Genomic DNA, 13,785 nt, shown 5'->3' on the forward strand with positions numbered 1-13,785 from the left:
CCTCATCAACCTCTTTCGTCACCTTTTCAAAGAATTCAATAAGGTTTGTGAGGCACGACCTGCCCTTCACAAAACCATGCTGACTATCCTTGATCACATTATTCCTATCCAGATGTGCATAAATCCTAATTCTGCAGAATTGAATCACCACTTGGGAATCCAAAGCATTACTCTGTGTTCTGGTGGATTAGCTGCGCTAAACTATCCCATCGTGTCCAGGGAAGTGCAGGTTGGTTGGATTGGCCGTGCTAAATTACCCCGTAGTGTGCAGGGATGCGCAGGTTAGGTGGATTGGCCAGAGTGAATGCTGGGTTACAGGATACTGTAGGAATTCTGTGGTTCCTGTATGGTAACCCAAAATGCTGATCCCTATGCCAGTCAACAGATTTGAATCAGCCAATAGTGATGAGTTATGCAGATTGCAGCATGATTGTTTTAAAACTATATTTATTCTTAGATGCTGTATTTCAGTTCAATTAGAACTACTCCTCACAGTCAACATCACCAAACGCTTCCTGAAAACTCAGGTATAGATTACTACAGTGAATTCTGCCAACTTCAAATCCAACAATGGCATAATAAAGTTGCCCTTTAGGGCTGTTTCTCCTTTTGAGTTTCTGAGCTACAGGGACTGATCCAATCTTCCCCTGTTAATATCTGAGGAGCAGCATCTCGATTTTAACATTCTCTCATCCTCATTTTCAAATCCCTCCATGGTCTTGCCCGTCCTCTGTTATGGATTAGGCCGGACTCCTTCAAAATATTCCAAGAAGGTAGCCTAGACCCTAACTTTTTCTTATTTTGAAAGCAGATGTGTAGTGGATATTCCAGGTGTGATGCAGCCAGTAAGCAAAATAGAATTTATTTAAACACGACAGCTGGAACACAAACAAAGGAAACCAGAATTTAGAATAACTTAACTATTTGAAAACTCAACCAACTCAATACCACAAATTAACTAAGGAGCGGATCCAATTCCTACAACATCCCATAAACACACACCTTGGCAAAAGGTATATTCAAACTCAGGTTCTTACCGTAAGGAGAGATTTCAGAGAGAGAAGCCAGTCAAGAATCATCTGCTGAAGCTTGGAACCTTTCTCTGGACTGCAGCGGCTTCTCACTGTTACAACTAAAAGGAAACTAGAAAAACCCTGAACTGGGGGAACTGGCCACTCCTCTGCCATTGTTAAACTAGGCTCCTGCCCAGACATTTCAGCACCTCTGCCTTTATGACCTCTCTTGAAAAATCCCAAGGACAAAATAACCTTTGTTAAAGGGGCAGCATTGTCACACCTCATATGTATAGCTTCCTCCAGATTCACAAACCTCTGAAATCTCAGGGTTCTAGCCTTCTGAGCAATTTTCTTCACCCACCAGAATTGACCATACCTCCAGTTGCTTGACACCTAGCTCTGGAATTTTCTCCATAGTCCTCTTCAGCACTCCGTTAAGATGCTCTCAAACTTCTCTTTCTATAAGAAGCTCCTTAGTACCTGTCTGTTATCCCAAGCTTCTGTCCAGCTGCCTTCACATCACCTAAGCGCTTAGCAGCAGTAATGGTTGTTTCAGCAGCAGAGTGGTAGACCCAGTGTGGAGACTCCTGGAATGGACCGTGTGGGGAAAGCATAGCAAAAGGGAGGAGATCAAACCCCTATAGAAAGTGCAGCCCAGTGTGGCTAAGCGCTTTTGAAAGACTCAAAAAATGTGGCACTGGAAAAGCACAGCCAGTCAGGCAGCATCTGAGGAGCAGGAGAATAAGCCCTTCATCAGGAATGTGGGTAGGTGGGCTGAGAGATAAATAGGAGTGGTGTGGGGCTGGGGGCAAGGTAGTCTGCAAGGCCATAGGTCGATGAAGGTGAGGAGGTGATGATGATAGATCGGAGCAGAGGGTGGTGCAGATATGTGGGAAGGAAGTTGGACAGCTCAAGAGGGCAGTGCTGAGTTGGAAGGTTGGATCTGGGATACGGTGGGGGGAGGAGAGATGAGGAAACTGGTGAAATCGATGTTGATGCCACGTGGTTGGAGGGTCCCAAGGTGGCTAGGGAGGCCCAGACTTGCATGTCCTTTTGGAGTGGGAGGGGGAGTTGAAGTGGTCAGCCACAGGACAGTGAGGTTGTTTGGTGCGTGTGTCCCAGGGTTGTTCTCTGAAATGTTCCGCAAGTTGGTGTCCTGTTTCCCCAATGTAGAAGGCACCACGTTGAGAGGAACAGACACAGTAGGTGAGGTGTTTGGATGTGCAGGAAAATCTCTGCCGGATGTGGAAGGATCCTCTGGGGCCTTGAATGGAGGTGAGGGGCGAGATGTGGGCGCAGATCTTACACCTCTTGCAGAGGCAGGGGAAGACTGTAATGTTTGACTTTCAGCTTTATTTCTGTATTTTTCTACTTAATACTAAGAATTACTGTATTGTTTAATTTTTAACTGTTCTTTCTTTCTATCTTGCTCTTTTAATTCTGTACCGAGGTATTTGTACCTAAGATGGTGCTTTGTGTAGCGACATTGTACACTTTTCACTGTATCCCTGTACTTTTGTACTTGAGAATGCATGACAATAAGCACCTAAATCTAAATCTAAAATCTAAGTATCAATATCTATTTCATAGCACTCCTGTGAAGCACTTTGAGATGTTTACTGTGTTAAAAGTGCTACATAAACATGGAGTTGTTCTAGTTTCACAATTTTGCCTGAAGGATTTTTTTTCCCTAGTCTGCATTGTACAGCACCTGGAATACACTGGTGGGGATAGGTTCACAGGAGGCATTTGATTGGGTGTTAGATTTTATTTAAATAGAAACAATTTACAAGATTACAGGGAAAGGTAGAAAGGAATGTAGTCATTTTGCTAACTCAGACATGATGGGCTGAATGGTCTCCATCTGCACCAAAGCAAATTTTGTGACAACCAATGAGAACTTCATTGAAGCAACTCTTATGTCGGGGATTATGTATAAACTGGTTCTAAAATCTCATTAGCTTCAAGTTGTGTCTCCACCAAATTCCAGGAAATAGGGGTTGGGCTGGGATGGGGGAGAGCAGGGTGTTGGCCTGGAGGCTGGTAGTGGGTGAGGAAGTGGGTGGGGGTCAGGATTGGGGAGGTGGAAGCACTTGCAGTGAAATTTTCCATCATGTTGTGTGCAGTTCAAAAATGAGATAGTGTTTATTTATCCTCTTCATCAACAATGGCACTTAGAGAAAACAGTCACATTATCATTGATTGAAAATGAAAATTTGTCTTTCTTCACTCATAAAAATTTGATTTCCTGACAAAACACTGTGTTTTTCTATCATTGCCAAAGTCGTTCAATAGTTATAGGTGCAATTTCTATCCCAGAATAATACAAAAGTCTATGGAAAATATAGTTAAGAGAATTCAGGAAACATAACAATCATTGAATCATTCTTCAATTCCTCTCCCAATAAAATGACACTATTGCTTTTGAACAACTTAATATGAGCAGTAGATGAGGAATGGTGATGCTCACCGTGTAAGGACTGCTAGATATAGAAAACACAATGTGGTCTCTTTCTGAGCAGTCATGATTCACTCCTGCTGCTCCCAGGTTAGGAAGAGGACAGTTGTTTAATGATAATCTCTGCTCTGTGCTGATTTCTAACCCTCTCCAAAGCTCTCCTGAATGTGTGCCTTAATCAACTCCGGCATGATAACAAAGGATTGCTGGAAATTCCAACATTTGCATGTTAAACCAAGGTCAGTTTGTGCTTTCAAGTGAGTGTATGGACTAAAATAACTCCCCAGAGGTCGGTATCCTGTTAGCAAGTGGTAGCTCAGTGGTTAGCACTACTGCCTCACAGCGCCAGGAATGCAGGTTTGATTCCAGCCTCAGGTGACAGTCTGTGTGGAGTTTACACGTTCTCTCTGTGTCTGTGTGGGTTTCCTCTGGGTTCTCCAGTTTCCTTCCACAGTCCAAAGGTGTACAGGTTAGGTGGATTGGCTGTCCATGGATGTGCAGGCTAGGTGGGTTAGCCTTGGAAAATACAGGGATAAAGGTGGGATTGGGTGGGACGCTCTCCAGAGGGTCAGTGTTGGCAGAATGGCCTGCTTCCACACTGTGGGGATTCTATGAAGCTAACCTTTGACACATGAAAGAGTTTTTGTCTTTAGTACTGACTGATACAGAGTCTGACACTGGAATACGCGTACCCTTTTTATGTCAGCCAGGGCTCCCTGATTGAACCAGACTGACAGCGCCAATCAGGGAACTCATATTCTATGCGGTCCAGCTGGCTGACATCATTATAATCACTACAGTGACACAATTTTAGAGAAGAGCAAGAGTGAGGATCTTAGTTAATATTTGTCCATCAAATAGTGGATCACTGGATCTTTACCACATTGCTTTGTGGGAGGTTACTGCGTGCAAAATAGCTGCCAGAGTCCTTATTTTACAAGAGAAGACAATATAGGATTTGCAGCACAGAATCACTTGGTCACTGGTCCACACCAGGCTGAATGCTGCAGCTGAACCTTCTCCCAGCTTCTTCAGTTCATACAATCATCACGTGCTTTAGTGGTTTCCTTCTTCACATGCACTTATCAAGCTTTCCCCTAAAATACATTTGCCAGACCTGGGACTCAGGCACTGCAGGACAGATCCACGCACTTTAACAATGTCCTCAAAGCCTCCCCGAAGAGATCAAACAGCTTCCGTGGACTTGTGGGAGACCCTTGGCTTGTGACCAACCAGGAATGGCGGAGGTTTGTTTCAGGAAGGCACAGGACACATAGCGAGATTCCAGCAGGGACATGTGGGGACGAAGCCGAGAATGAGGAGGAATCTCCGACACCTCAGGTGCCCGAGACCACAAACAGCATCTGGCCTCCACGTGGCTGAGACTGCAGGTTACACAGTGGATTTAACTGCAATGGCAGAATCCAAAGTGGAAATACACCACCCTCAATCCTGAAGGATGGCTTAACAAGAAAGGTATCTTGGTTATTCATCGTATTGTAATTGTGTGTTTCAGAGTTGGGCCATTTTACTGGTGAAATAGGTTTTCCTGAAGAACACATTGGATTTATTTGTACAGATAGTTCTCCTACAATGCTGGCGTTGTGCTCCAGCAAAACCTCACTTAATAGAAAATTGCTTCATCAAAGTAATGGGGCATATGGGAAAAGTGGGCTAGGGACAAAACAGCAAAAAAAAAATCACTCACACGATCGCTCAAAAATCAACCAAAAGCCTAACATAGCCTGAATGGATATTTAAATCATATTTCTTAATGAAACCAAAGTAAATTTAACACATTACATTGAAAAAGTACTGTTAATGCAGGGACAGATGGTCATCATCACCACCTTCCAGGTGCAGTTGTGGTTACAGAAATGAATGGCAGTGGTTGATTGTCTTCTGACTTTCTTGGGGGTTGGCTTAGATTGTGTGATATGCAGGTACAAGAACAAATTAGAATGGCAAATGGTATGTATATGAGTAATGCAGTCTTGCAGGAAATATACAGGGCTTATACAAGAATCTTCTCTCAGAGGGAAAGCAATAAACATTCATTAGTTTAATTTTTGAGATGAAGTTGCTCAATGTATAGTACTGTACCTCTCACATGCTCCGACAGCACCTGACATTGAAACATGCAGAATAACATGGAGACTTCAGTGTTCACATTGGCACATTTGCAGAACAAAGCGTGCAAAATGATTGCTGCTGGAATCGCGCTATTGCAAATAGAGGTAAGCATTCTTGAAAATACCATTCCCCAAGTCTTCAGCGATGTTATAGCCAAATCGCACTGCCGAAACAAACTTTATACAAGAACTACCTGTAACTACATTATATTTAAGCTTGCTTTGACCTTCTTCATTTTTATCCTATCAAGCCAATCATAATCTTAACGATTTACATTAGAATGTCGCAAAACGCTATTTTATATACTCCTGCTCACTAGTTGCCAACAGTGTGGCAGTGAATACACGTTGGAAGCTGCTCTCTGTGAAGTGCTCAGCATGTCCCATGTTTGGAGTGCAGCATTGTTTAATTTCCTAAATGTATTCTGTTCAAGACTATGACACATTCAGTAAGAACTCTTTCTTTACAGCTTGATCAATACATACATTATTGTCACAGAAGGTCAGAGCTTCTGTTCTCATCCAGCTCCCCTTACTTAGTTGGATGACTCCAATATCATTATTACACCACCATCATGTATGCCTCTGATGTTAATCCCATTACTCTACAGAAGGAACATGATAAATTCATGCTCCTTATCATCTTCAGCAGTGTAACTTTTCCTAACTCCCACGCTCTCTGCAAGGTCCTGCTATGTACTGCTGCTAATTGACTGCCAGTGATAAGACCAGCACAGTACTCGTGGACATGTACCCATTCAGAAATTTCACAAAGGTATTCAATCCATTCCTCAGGAGGTTCAAGAAGAGCATACCACAACCCAATGGACATTCTCCACACCATCCATTCACTTGAAATCAATCTCACTGTATATATCTGATAAGATATGGTCAAAGAGTTTCAAGATAGAAAAGCTAACTAGTTAAAAAAAAGTTATGATTTGGAGGTGCCGGTGTTGGACTGGGTGCACAAAGTTAAAAATCACACAACACCAGGTTATAGTCCAACAGGTTTAGTTGCTGCTCCTTCATCAGGTGGTTGTGGAGTATGGAGTATAGAAAAAAGTTGTACCTATATGGCATTTTACAATAAAGATAAACTCATACAATAATAGTAGACATACAGTTGTTTCCTTTTGTAGAGCAATGTAGAATGAGAAGTCTTAGGTTAAGGGCTGGCAGATTTAAAGCAGAGATATGGAGGACTTCCTTCTTAAGGCATTGCCAATCTGTAGAATTCACTAACCCAGAGTGCTGTGGATGCTGGGACATTGAGTAAATTTAAGGAGGAGATAGACAGATTTTTAATTAGTAATGGGTCGAAGGATTATGGAAAGCAGGCAGGAAAGCAAAGTCAAGGCCCAGATGAGATCAGCCATGATTGTATTAAACGGTGGCCTTCTCCTGCTGCTAGTTCTGATAAGTTTGCAATGCAGTTGTCGTGTCAGCAAATGCAGCAGCCATTTTACATGAACAATAACCAACAGACAGAATGAGTCAAGTCATTAGTTAATCTAAAGAACAAAATGTGTTTTCTGCATTCATGGGAGAAGGGGGTGTTACTGGCTAGGCAGCATTTATTGCCCATCCCTAATTATCCAGACAATAATTAAGAGTCAACCATATTGCTGGGTAGGAGTCACATGTAGGCCAGAACAGGTAAGGATGGCAGATTTCCTTCCCTAAAAGGACATTGGTGAACCAGACAGGTTTTGCCGATGGTCGGCAATGGATTCATCATCATTAGACTCTTAATTCAGATATGCATTTAATTCAAATTCCACTGACATCCAACGATGGATTTAAACTCAGGTCTCCAGAACATTATCTGGGTCTCTTGGTTAACAGTCTAGCAATAATACCGCAAGGCTATTGCCTCCCTTCCAGTGGTATTGACAGGAGATACAATACTGGGCAGGTCTGGAAAAATACACATTGTTCTTTGAACGTTGCTCCCATGTGCATCAATTAAAGTGAGCAACATGGCACCGAGATGTCCTATTGAGAATTTCACTGTCATCGGAGACTAGGCTTAAAAATAAACTGTTTTTAAATTGTTTCAACTCTGGAAAGGAGCAGAACCACTCCTCATTACCCCACTGTGCACCCGCCTGCTACAGATGTGGCTAAACTGGTATCAATAGAAAATCTAATTTATTCACTGCACATTCAGTAATTTGTCATACACAAAAATATGGCTCCAAGAACAAAAGCACAGGCCCCGCCGATTGCCAAACCGATGGCAATGACACGCACAGCCGTGTTCGCACTTTTAAATAAAGCTTTTACTTTCGCAAAAAATGATTTTGACTTCTTCTTCACCAGATTTCCTTGCAGGATTTCCAATTCCTCCTTTTGCTCAGGTGACAGCACTTCATAATAATTCAGTTGCACCAATTTTTCCGGGATGACCCTCACTCCAATGAGCACACGCTTGACAATTTGCATTGTCTTTGAGTTCTGCACTTGGCACATATACGTCCCAGCATGCTTCTCCTCCACAGCCTTTATTGGCAGAAGGGGAGAGAAGCGAGTAAGTGCCCATGCTGTTAATAATAGCTTTAACAAAGTTTATTCCAAATATAGAAATAACTTTTAAAAAACAACAGTTTGCTATCTTGTACTAAAACAAAAAAAATGGAAAAATGACATGGTAGCTCAGTGGTTAGCACTGCTGCTTCACAGCACCAGAGACCCAAGTTTGATTCCACCCTTGGACAACTGTCTGAATGGAGTTTGCACATTCTCCCAGTGTCTGCATGGATCCCCTCCCGGTGGAGAAAGTGAGGACTGCAGATGCTGGAGATCAGAGCTGAAAATGTGTTGCTGGAAAAGCGCAGGTCAGGCAGCATCCAGGGAACAGGAGAATCGACGTTTCGGGCATAAGCCCTTTATCCCCCAGTCCAAAGATGTGCAGGCTACGTGGAATGGTCATGCTAAATTGAGCATAATGCACAATAATTTGCAGGCTATAGGGTTAGCCATGGGAAATATAGGGTTACAGAGTTAGGGTGGGTCTGCATGGAATGCTCTTCGGGGGTTAGTGTGGACTTGATATCTGCTTCCACACTGTAGGGATTCTATGAAAATGTGGAAATCAGGATTGAGGAAATTGTGGCTTGAGCTTTAAGATTAGTTTTGCTGATTATGAAGTCAAATCCAAGGGACAGTTGAATCAAAGATCTGAAAAAAAGAACAGAAATTGCTGGAGAAATTCAGCAGGTCTGGCAATATCTGTTGAGAGAGAAACACACAATGTTTCAAGTCCAGTGTCTTTTTTCAGAACAGGAACCGAAACGTTAACTGTTTCTCTCCACAGATGCTGCCAAACCTGCTAAGTTTCTCCAGCAATTTCTGTTTTTGTCCAAGGAATGCTTGCTGCTAACTTCCTAGAAGTTCTGGGGTCTAGGTTCAATCCGGAGATAATTTTTAGAAGTTACATTTTTGGTCTCAGGATAGGATTTGAGGAACCTCTGCTACTCAATAAAATATTCTGTCCAGTCAAAATCCAGCAAGTTAAATCACATTCTGGCTTTAAATGGGTGACTCAAAAACCCCCCTTTGAGAGGCAACCCTCCTTACTACTGCAAACTCACAGGAATATAAAAATATTTCTGCTCACTAATTACTCTTCACACGAGGCTTCTGTCTCTGTAACAGGTTTCAGCCAAGAACAAGTCTTTTTATTATGTGTCTGAAATGAGTCCAACATAACCACTTTGCCTGAAACATGGGAAATTTGGGAGATGCTGAGTCAACACAGCTGCCTTCTCATTTTCTCTCTTCACCCATCTCATCAAATGCTGTGAGCTGATGACTTAGGGGAGGTTGTGTTGAAATTAGTCTGTGCAAGCACAAAACAGGACGGAGGGATGCCTTTGCTACACAGAGCCTGGTGTGTGTGTGTGGGGAATGAACATCCAGAAATGCAGGTACAGTTACATGTTAAAGACATCTGGATCAGTTCATGAATAGGAAATGTTTGGAGGAATATCGGCCAGGAGCAGGCAGGTGGGATTAGTTCAGTTTGGGAATATGGCCGACATGGACTGGATGGACTGAAGGGTCTGTTTCCATGTTGTATGACTCTATTGCTCAAACCAACATAGGATAATTCTGAAGAAGAATCAAATTAGAACATATCGAAATATTAACTGTTTCTTTGTCCGGAGATGTTGCCAGACCTGCTCAGTTTCTCCAGCACTCTTTTTTTAAATTTAAGCTAAGACAAGAAGTGATTGAGTGATTGTTTTGCATGATCATTAGATCATTAGGCACTGCTGATAAGGCCAACACTGATTGCTCATCCAAAATTGACCTACAGATGATGTTGGAAATGCAGTATATTCCATCGTACACTTATCCAAATCTCAACAGAGCAAATTAATACTCAAATAAAAGAACTGGAGATGCTGGAAATCTGAAACAAAAAAAATACCTGGAGAAACTCAGGAGGAGTGGTAGCATCTGTGGAGAGAGAAAAACAGAGTTCATGTTTTGATTCCAGTGACTCTTCAGAAGGGTTCTGAGGAAGGGTCACTGGACTCAAAACATTAACATTTTGCTGGAAAAATTCAGCAGGTCTGGCAATATCTGTGGAGAGAGAAACACACGTAACGTTTCAAGTCCAGTGACTTTTCTTCAGAACAGGAACCGAAACGTTAACTGTTTCTCTCCACAGGTGCTGCCAGATCTTCTGAGTTTCCACAGCAATTTCAAATTAATACTCACTTTTACAATAATCATCCAGGGTGTGTTTGTATCCCTGATTGGAAAGAGTTTGAATAAATATTGATCTGTTGTCACAATTCCCCTCGCAATCTTCCACACGAAGATGAAATCTGATGATCCTAAAGTTTTGATGGTTGCATCCAGGCAGCTGATACTCAAGGTGGCACCTACGGTGGTGGTCTTGGCTATCAGACCACAGTCCTGATTGATCAGGCACAAGGCGTTTGTTAACGTGCAGTTACTTTTCTGCCCCTTTTTGTCCATCTTGCAGTAATACTCGGACCTCCAACCTAGCCCACAGGTTTTGCTGCAGGGGCTCACACTTACCAGCAAGTTCCCAGTAATTGTCACATTCTCCGCATTTGGTGGTAAGGTGTTTAAATCCTCTTGGAAGGTGGCCAGATGAATCAGGAAAGTAAAAGAGAGGACACGGTAGATATCAGCATGAGGGACCAGCATTTCCTGAAGGAGTGGGGAAGAACAAGAGGAAGGGAGGAGAGAGGATTAAGGTTGCAGATGATCCAATTTTAACAAGTCTTTATTACATCAACCACTGGAAACAATGGAGCTCAGGTCACACCATGACAACATTGGTACACTTTTAGATGCGCAAAATAATGGGTGAGAATTTAATGATAAAGTAAGGGTGAGATTGATGGCACATATCATCTTCTCATGTAGAAATCATACAGTAACTTCAGGAGAGGGTAGATGCACAGTTCAGTGTTGGTATCCAAGCTTTGTAATCCTGTTTATACAGCTCCAACCTTTGTAAAAGTGGGACCTCATCTACTGCCTCACCAGTGCATTCTGTAACATGGGGCACAGTTTAAATTCCCCACAGCAATGTTACATTTTGAGTATATCACATCTATAAATTCTTTTAATCATCAGATAAATTTCTTATTGCCAAACAACCATGCTGGCACTGAGAATTAACCATTACAATTTGGGAGTCTAATTCCCACAGGATTTAATTGAAGTTTTCCAAAGTATAACTTATATTTTATTTGCCTCGTTCTCTTACTTAATTCTATATTGTCTCCCTCTTTTCACCTCTTCTGTTTTGACACCACACCCCCTTTGTTGGTTTTACATTTCTTCTAATTGGTAAAGGGAGTAAGTACTCAGCGACTATCCCTGTTGTTTCCCAGCTGTGTAAGTGCCCTTACTCACTGTACCTGTATCAGACTGCGCTTTCAGTAACTTATAATTTGTTTTTGCATGATATTACATCATAAACACTCAATGATACATCTTCCTAATCGTAAGCACTAATGAATTCACTTCCACAACAAAAGGTTGCACAAAGCCTTTCCTGAGGGATACATTAAAGTTGCTTAATCAGTCAAGGTCCTGGACAATGTAAATATTCATAAAGCAGCAAATTTCTCAGCTTAACTATTGTGTAGCACACTAAATGCGACTATTTAACATCACATGGTAGAGATCACCTCTGCTTCTCATACCTTACCTCAAACCTGGCTCTATTCTCCCACCACCCAACACTAGCCTCTGGTCTGGCAGCATCTCGATATTAAAATTCTCATGCTTGGTTTCAAATTACTCCATGGCCTTGCTCTTCCTAATTTCTGTAAGCTCCTCCAACCCCCATCTCTCCAACATCTCTGCACTCCCTTCAGAGGTATAACTATTAGCAATGGATTTTGTTTGATTCCAAGCAACTTTGTTATCGCTTCTAATGCACCTTGCAAGATTTATATTCATTGCTTTTCAATCACACCAATAGATGGATTCAAAATTTTGATCTTTAAAGTAACCACAATAACTACTCATAACATTGGATTTTCCAAAACAACACAACTTTCACAATGGAAGACCTTCCCATTTTAATTTGCTCCTTTTTCCCTGACTTCACAGCTAGTAGAAATTGATAGATAATTTAAAGAAGTGCAAATTTTGATCTGGCAAATACAGTACAGCAATGTCTTAGTAACATGAAGACCAGTACAATAAAACTAAGACTCTAAACTTTTAACAAAAACTGATTCGACGTTCTGTTGAGCTGGGAGGTGGTTGGTCAAATGTACAGCAAGGCAATGTCTCAAACATAAATACTGATTAATTTCAAGATGTTCTTCCAGTTACTTTATTACAACAGAGGGACAATGATGCAGTAGTATTAGCGGGGTAGGAGGATTCTGCTGTCTTCACCTGGCTTGGCCTATATACGACTCCAGAACTACAACCCTTGCCCTATCCTTAGCTGCCCTCACAAGCTATTCATTTACAACAAACTGCTAAAAGGTCACAAAAAAAAAAGGAATGAAACTGGACAGATCACCTGGCATCAACTCTGCAACTGGAAATGATAACCATCACCCTGCAAACATCTCCTTAACAACATCTAGAGGTTGGTGTCAAAATGGGGAGAGTTGTTTCATAGATTAGTAAAGCAACAGCCTGACAGTGATATAGGTCATTCTGCTATAACGCAACAGTTGTGTTCCTCTGCAACCTCGCGCTATGGGAAATTGCTACATAAATTGCACTGTACAAAATCGTGCTATGGAAAACCCACTATTCCCATTCAGCAGAAAGCTTGCATTATGCGAACAATGTCCACAATTAATCAACTGTCTTATAACCAGTTTGCACTCACGAAACATGCATTATAGAAGAAGGGCTTATGCCCGAAACGTCGATTCTCCTGTTCCTTGGATGCTGCCTGACCTGCTGCGCTTTTCCAGCAACACATTTTCAGCATTATAGAAGAACTACCCATACTCTCAAACCATACCTCACATGGTGTCCCAGACAGCTTCATCGCCATCCCTGCATAAATACTGCCTTCATTCCTGATGAAGGGCTTTTGCCCGAAACATCGATTTTCTTCCTCCTCGGATGCTGCCTGACCTGCTGTGCTTTTCCAGCACCACTCTAATCTTGACTCTAATCTCCAGCGTCTGCAGTACCCACCTCTGCCTATATACTGCCTGTCCATTGTAGGCCTGCAGCAGTATACCAGTGAAGATCAATGCAACCTGAAGCAACAGAACCTGATTTTCCACTTAGACACTTTATAGTCTTCAACACTCAACATTCGAGTTCAACAACTTCACACCATGAACACCCTCCTCTGTTCTGATTAAGGGCCTTCCTCATCTTCAGATACCCACCTGAGCCATGTCTCTTTTCTTTAGTCATTCACAGGATGAGGGCGTCACTGGCTAGGCCTGCATTTATTGGCCACCCCTTAATTGCTCTCCAGAAGATGGTGGTGAGCAGCCATGTTGAACATGCAAATTCCCTTTGTGGTCAGCACACTTACAGTGCTATTAGGGTAGGAAGTTTTAATATTTTGACCCAACCAACAATAAATGCTGCCCTTGGCAGCAACATCAACTAAACAAGAAAACAGCATGTTTTAAAAACTAAGTGAATGTTTGACATGCACATTCCGAAGGTCAAAGCACTCAGTCTCTCA

General features: G+C 42.1%; 1 protein-coding gene across 1 annotated transcript; it reads right to left on the reverse strand.

Moving 5' to 3' along the window:
• Positions 1–7,775: 7,775 nt before the first annotated feature.
• LOC122562924 (transmembrane protein 81-like) lies at positions 7,776–13,511 on the reverse strand. The gene is made up of 3 exons (XM_043716226.1): positions 13,478–13,511; positions 10,338–10,799; positions 7,776–8,111 (listed from the first exon to the last, which is right to left on the reverse strand). The coding sequence occupies exons 1-3, from the start codon at positions 13,484–13,486 to the stop codon at positions 7,776–7,778; spliced, it is 807 nt and encodes a 268-aa protein (XP_043572161.1). The 5' UTR covers positions 13,487–13,511.
• Positions 13,512–13,785: the final 274 nt, after the last annotated feature.

This window comes from Chiloscyllium plagiosum, chromosome 26 (genome assembly GCF_004010195.1).
Source record: "Chiloscyllium plagiosum isolate BGI_BamShark_2017 chromosome 26, ASM401019v2, whole genome shotgun sequence".
NCBI lineage: Eukaryota > Metazoa > Chordata > Chondrichthyes > Orectolobiformes > Hemiscylliidae > Chiloscyllium > Chiloscyllium plagiosum.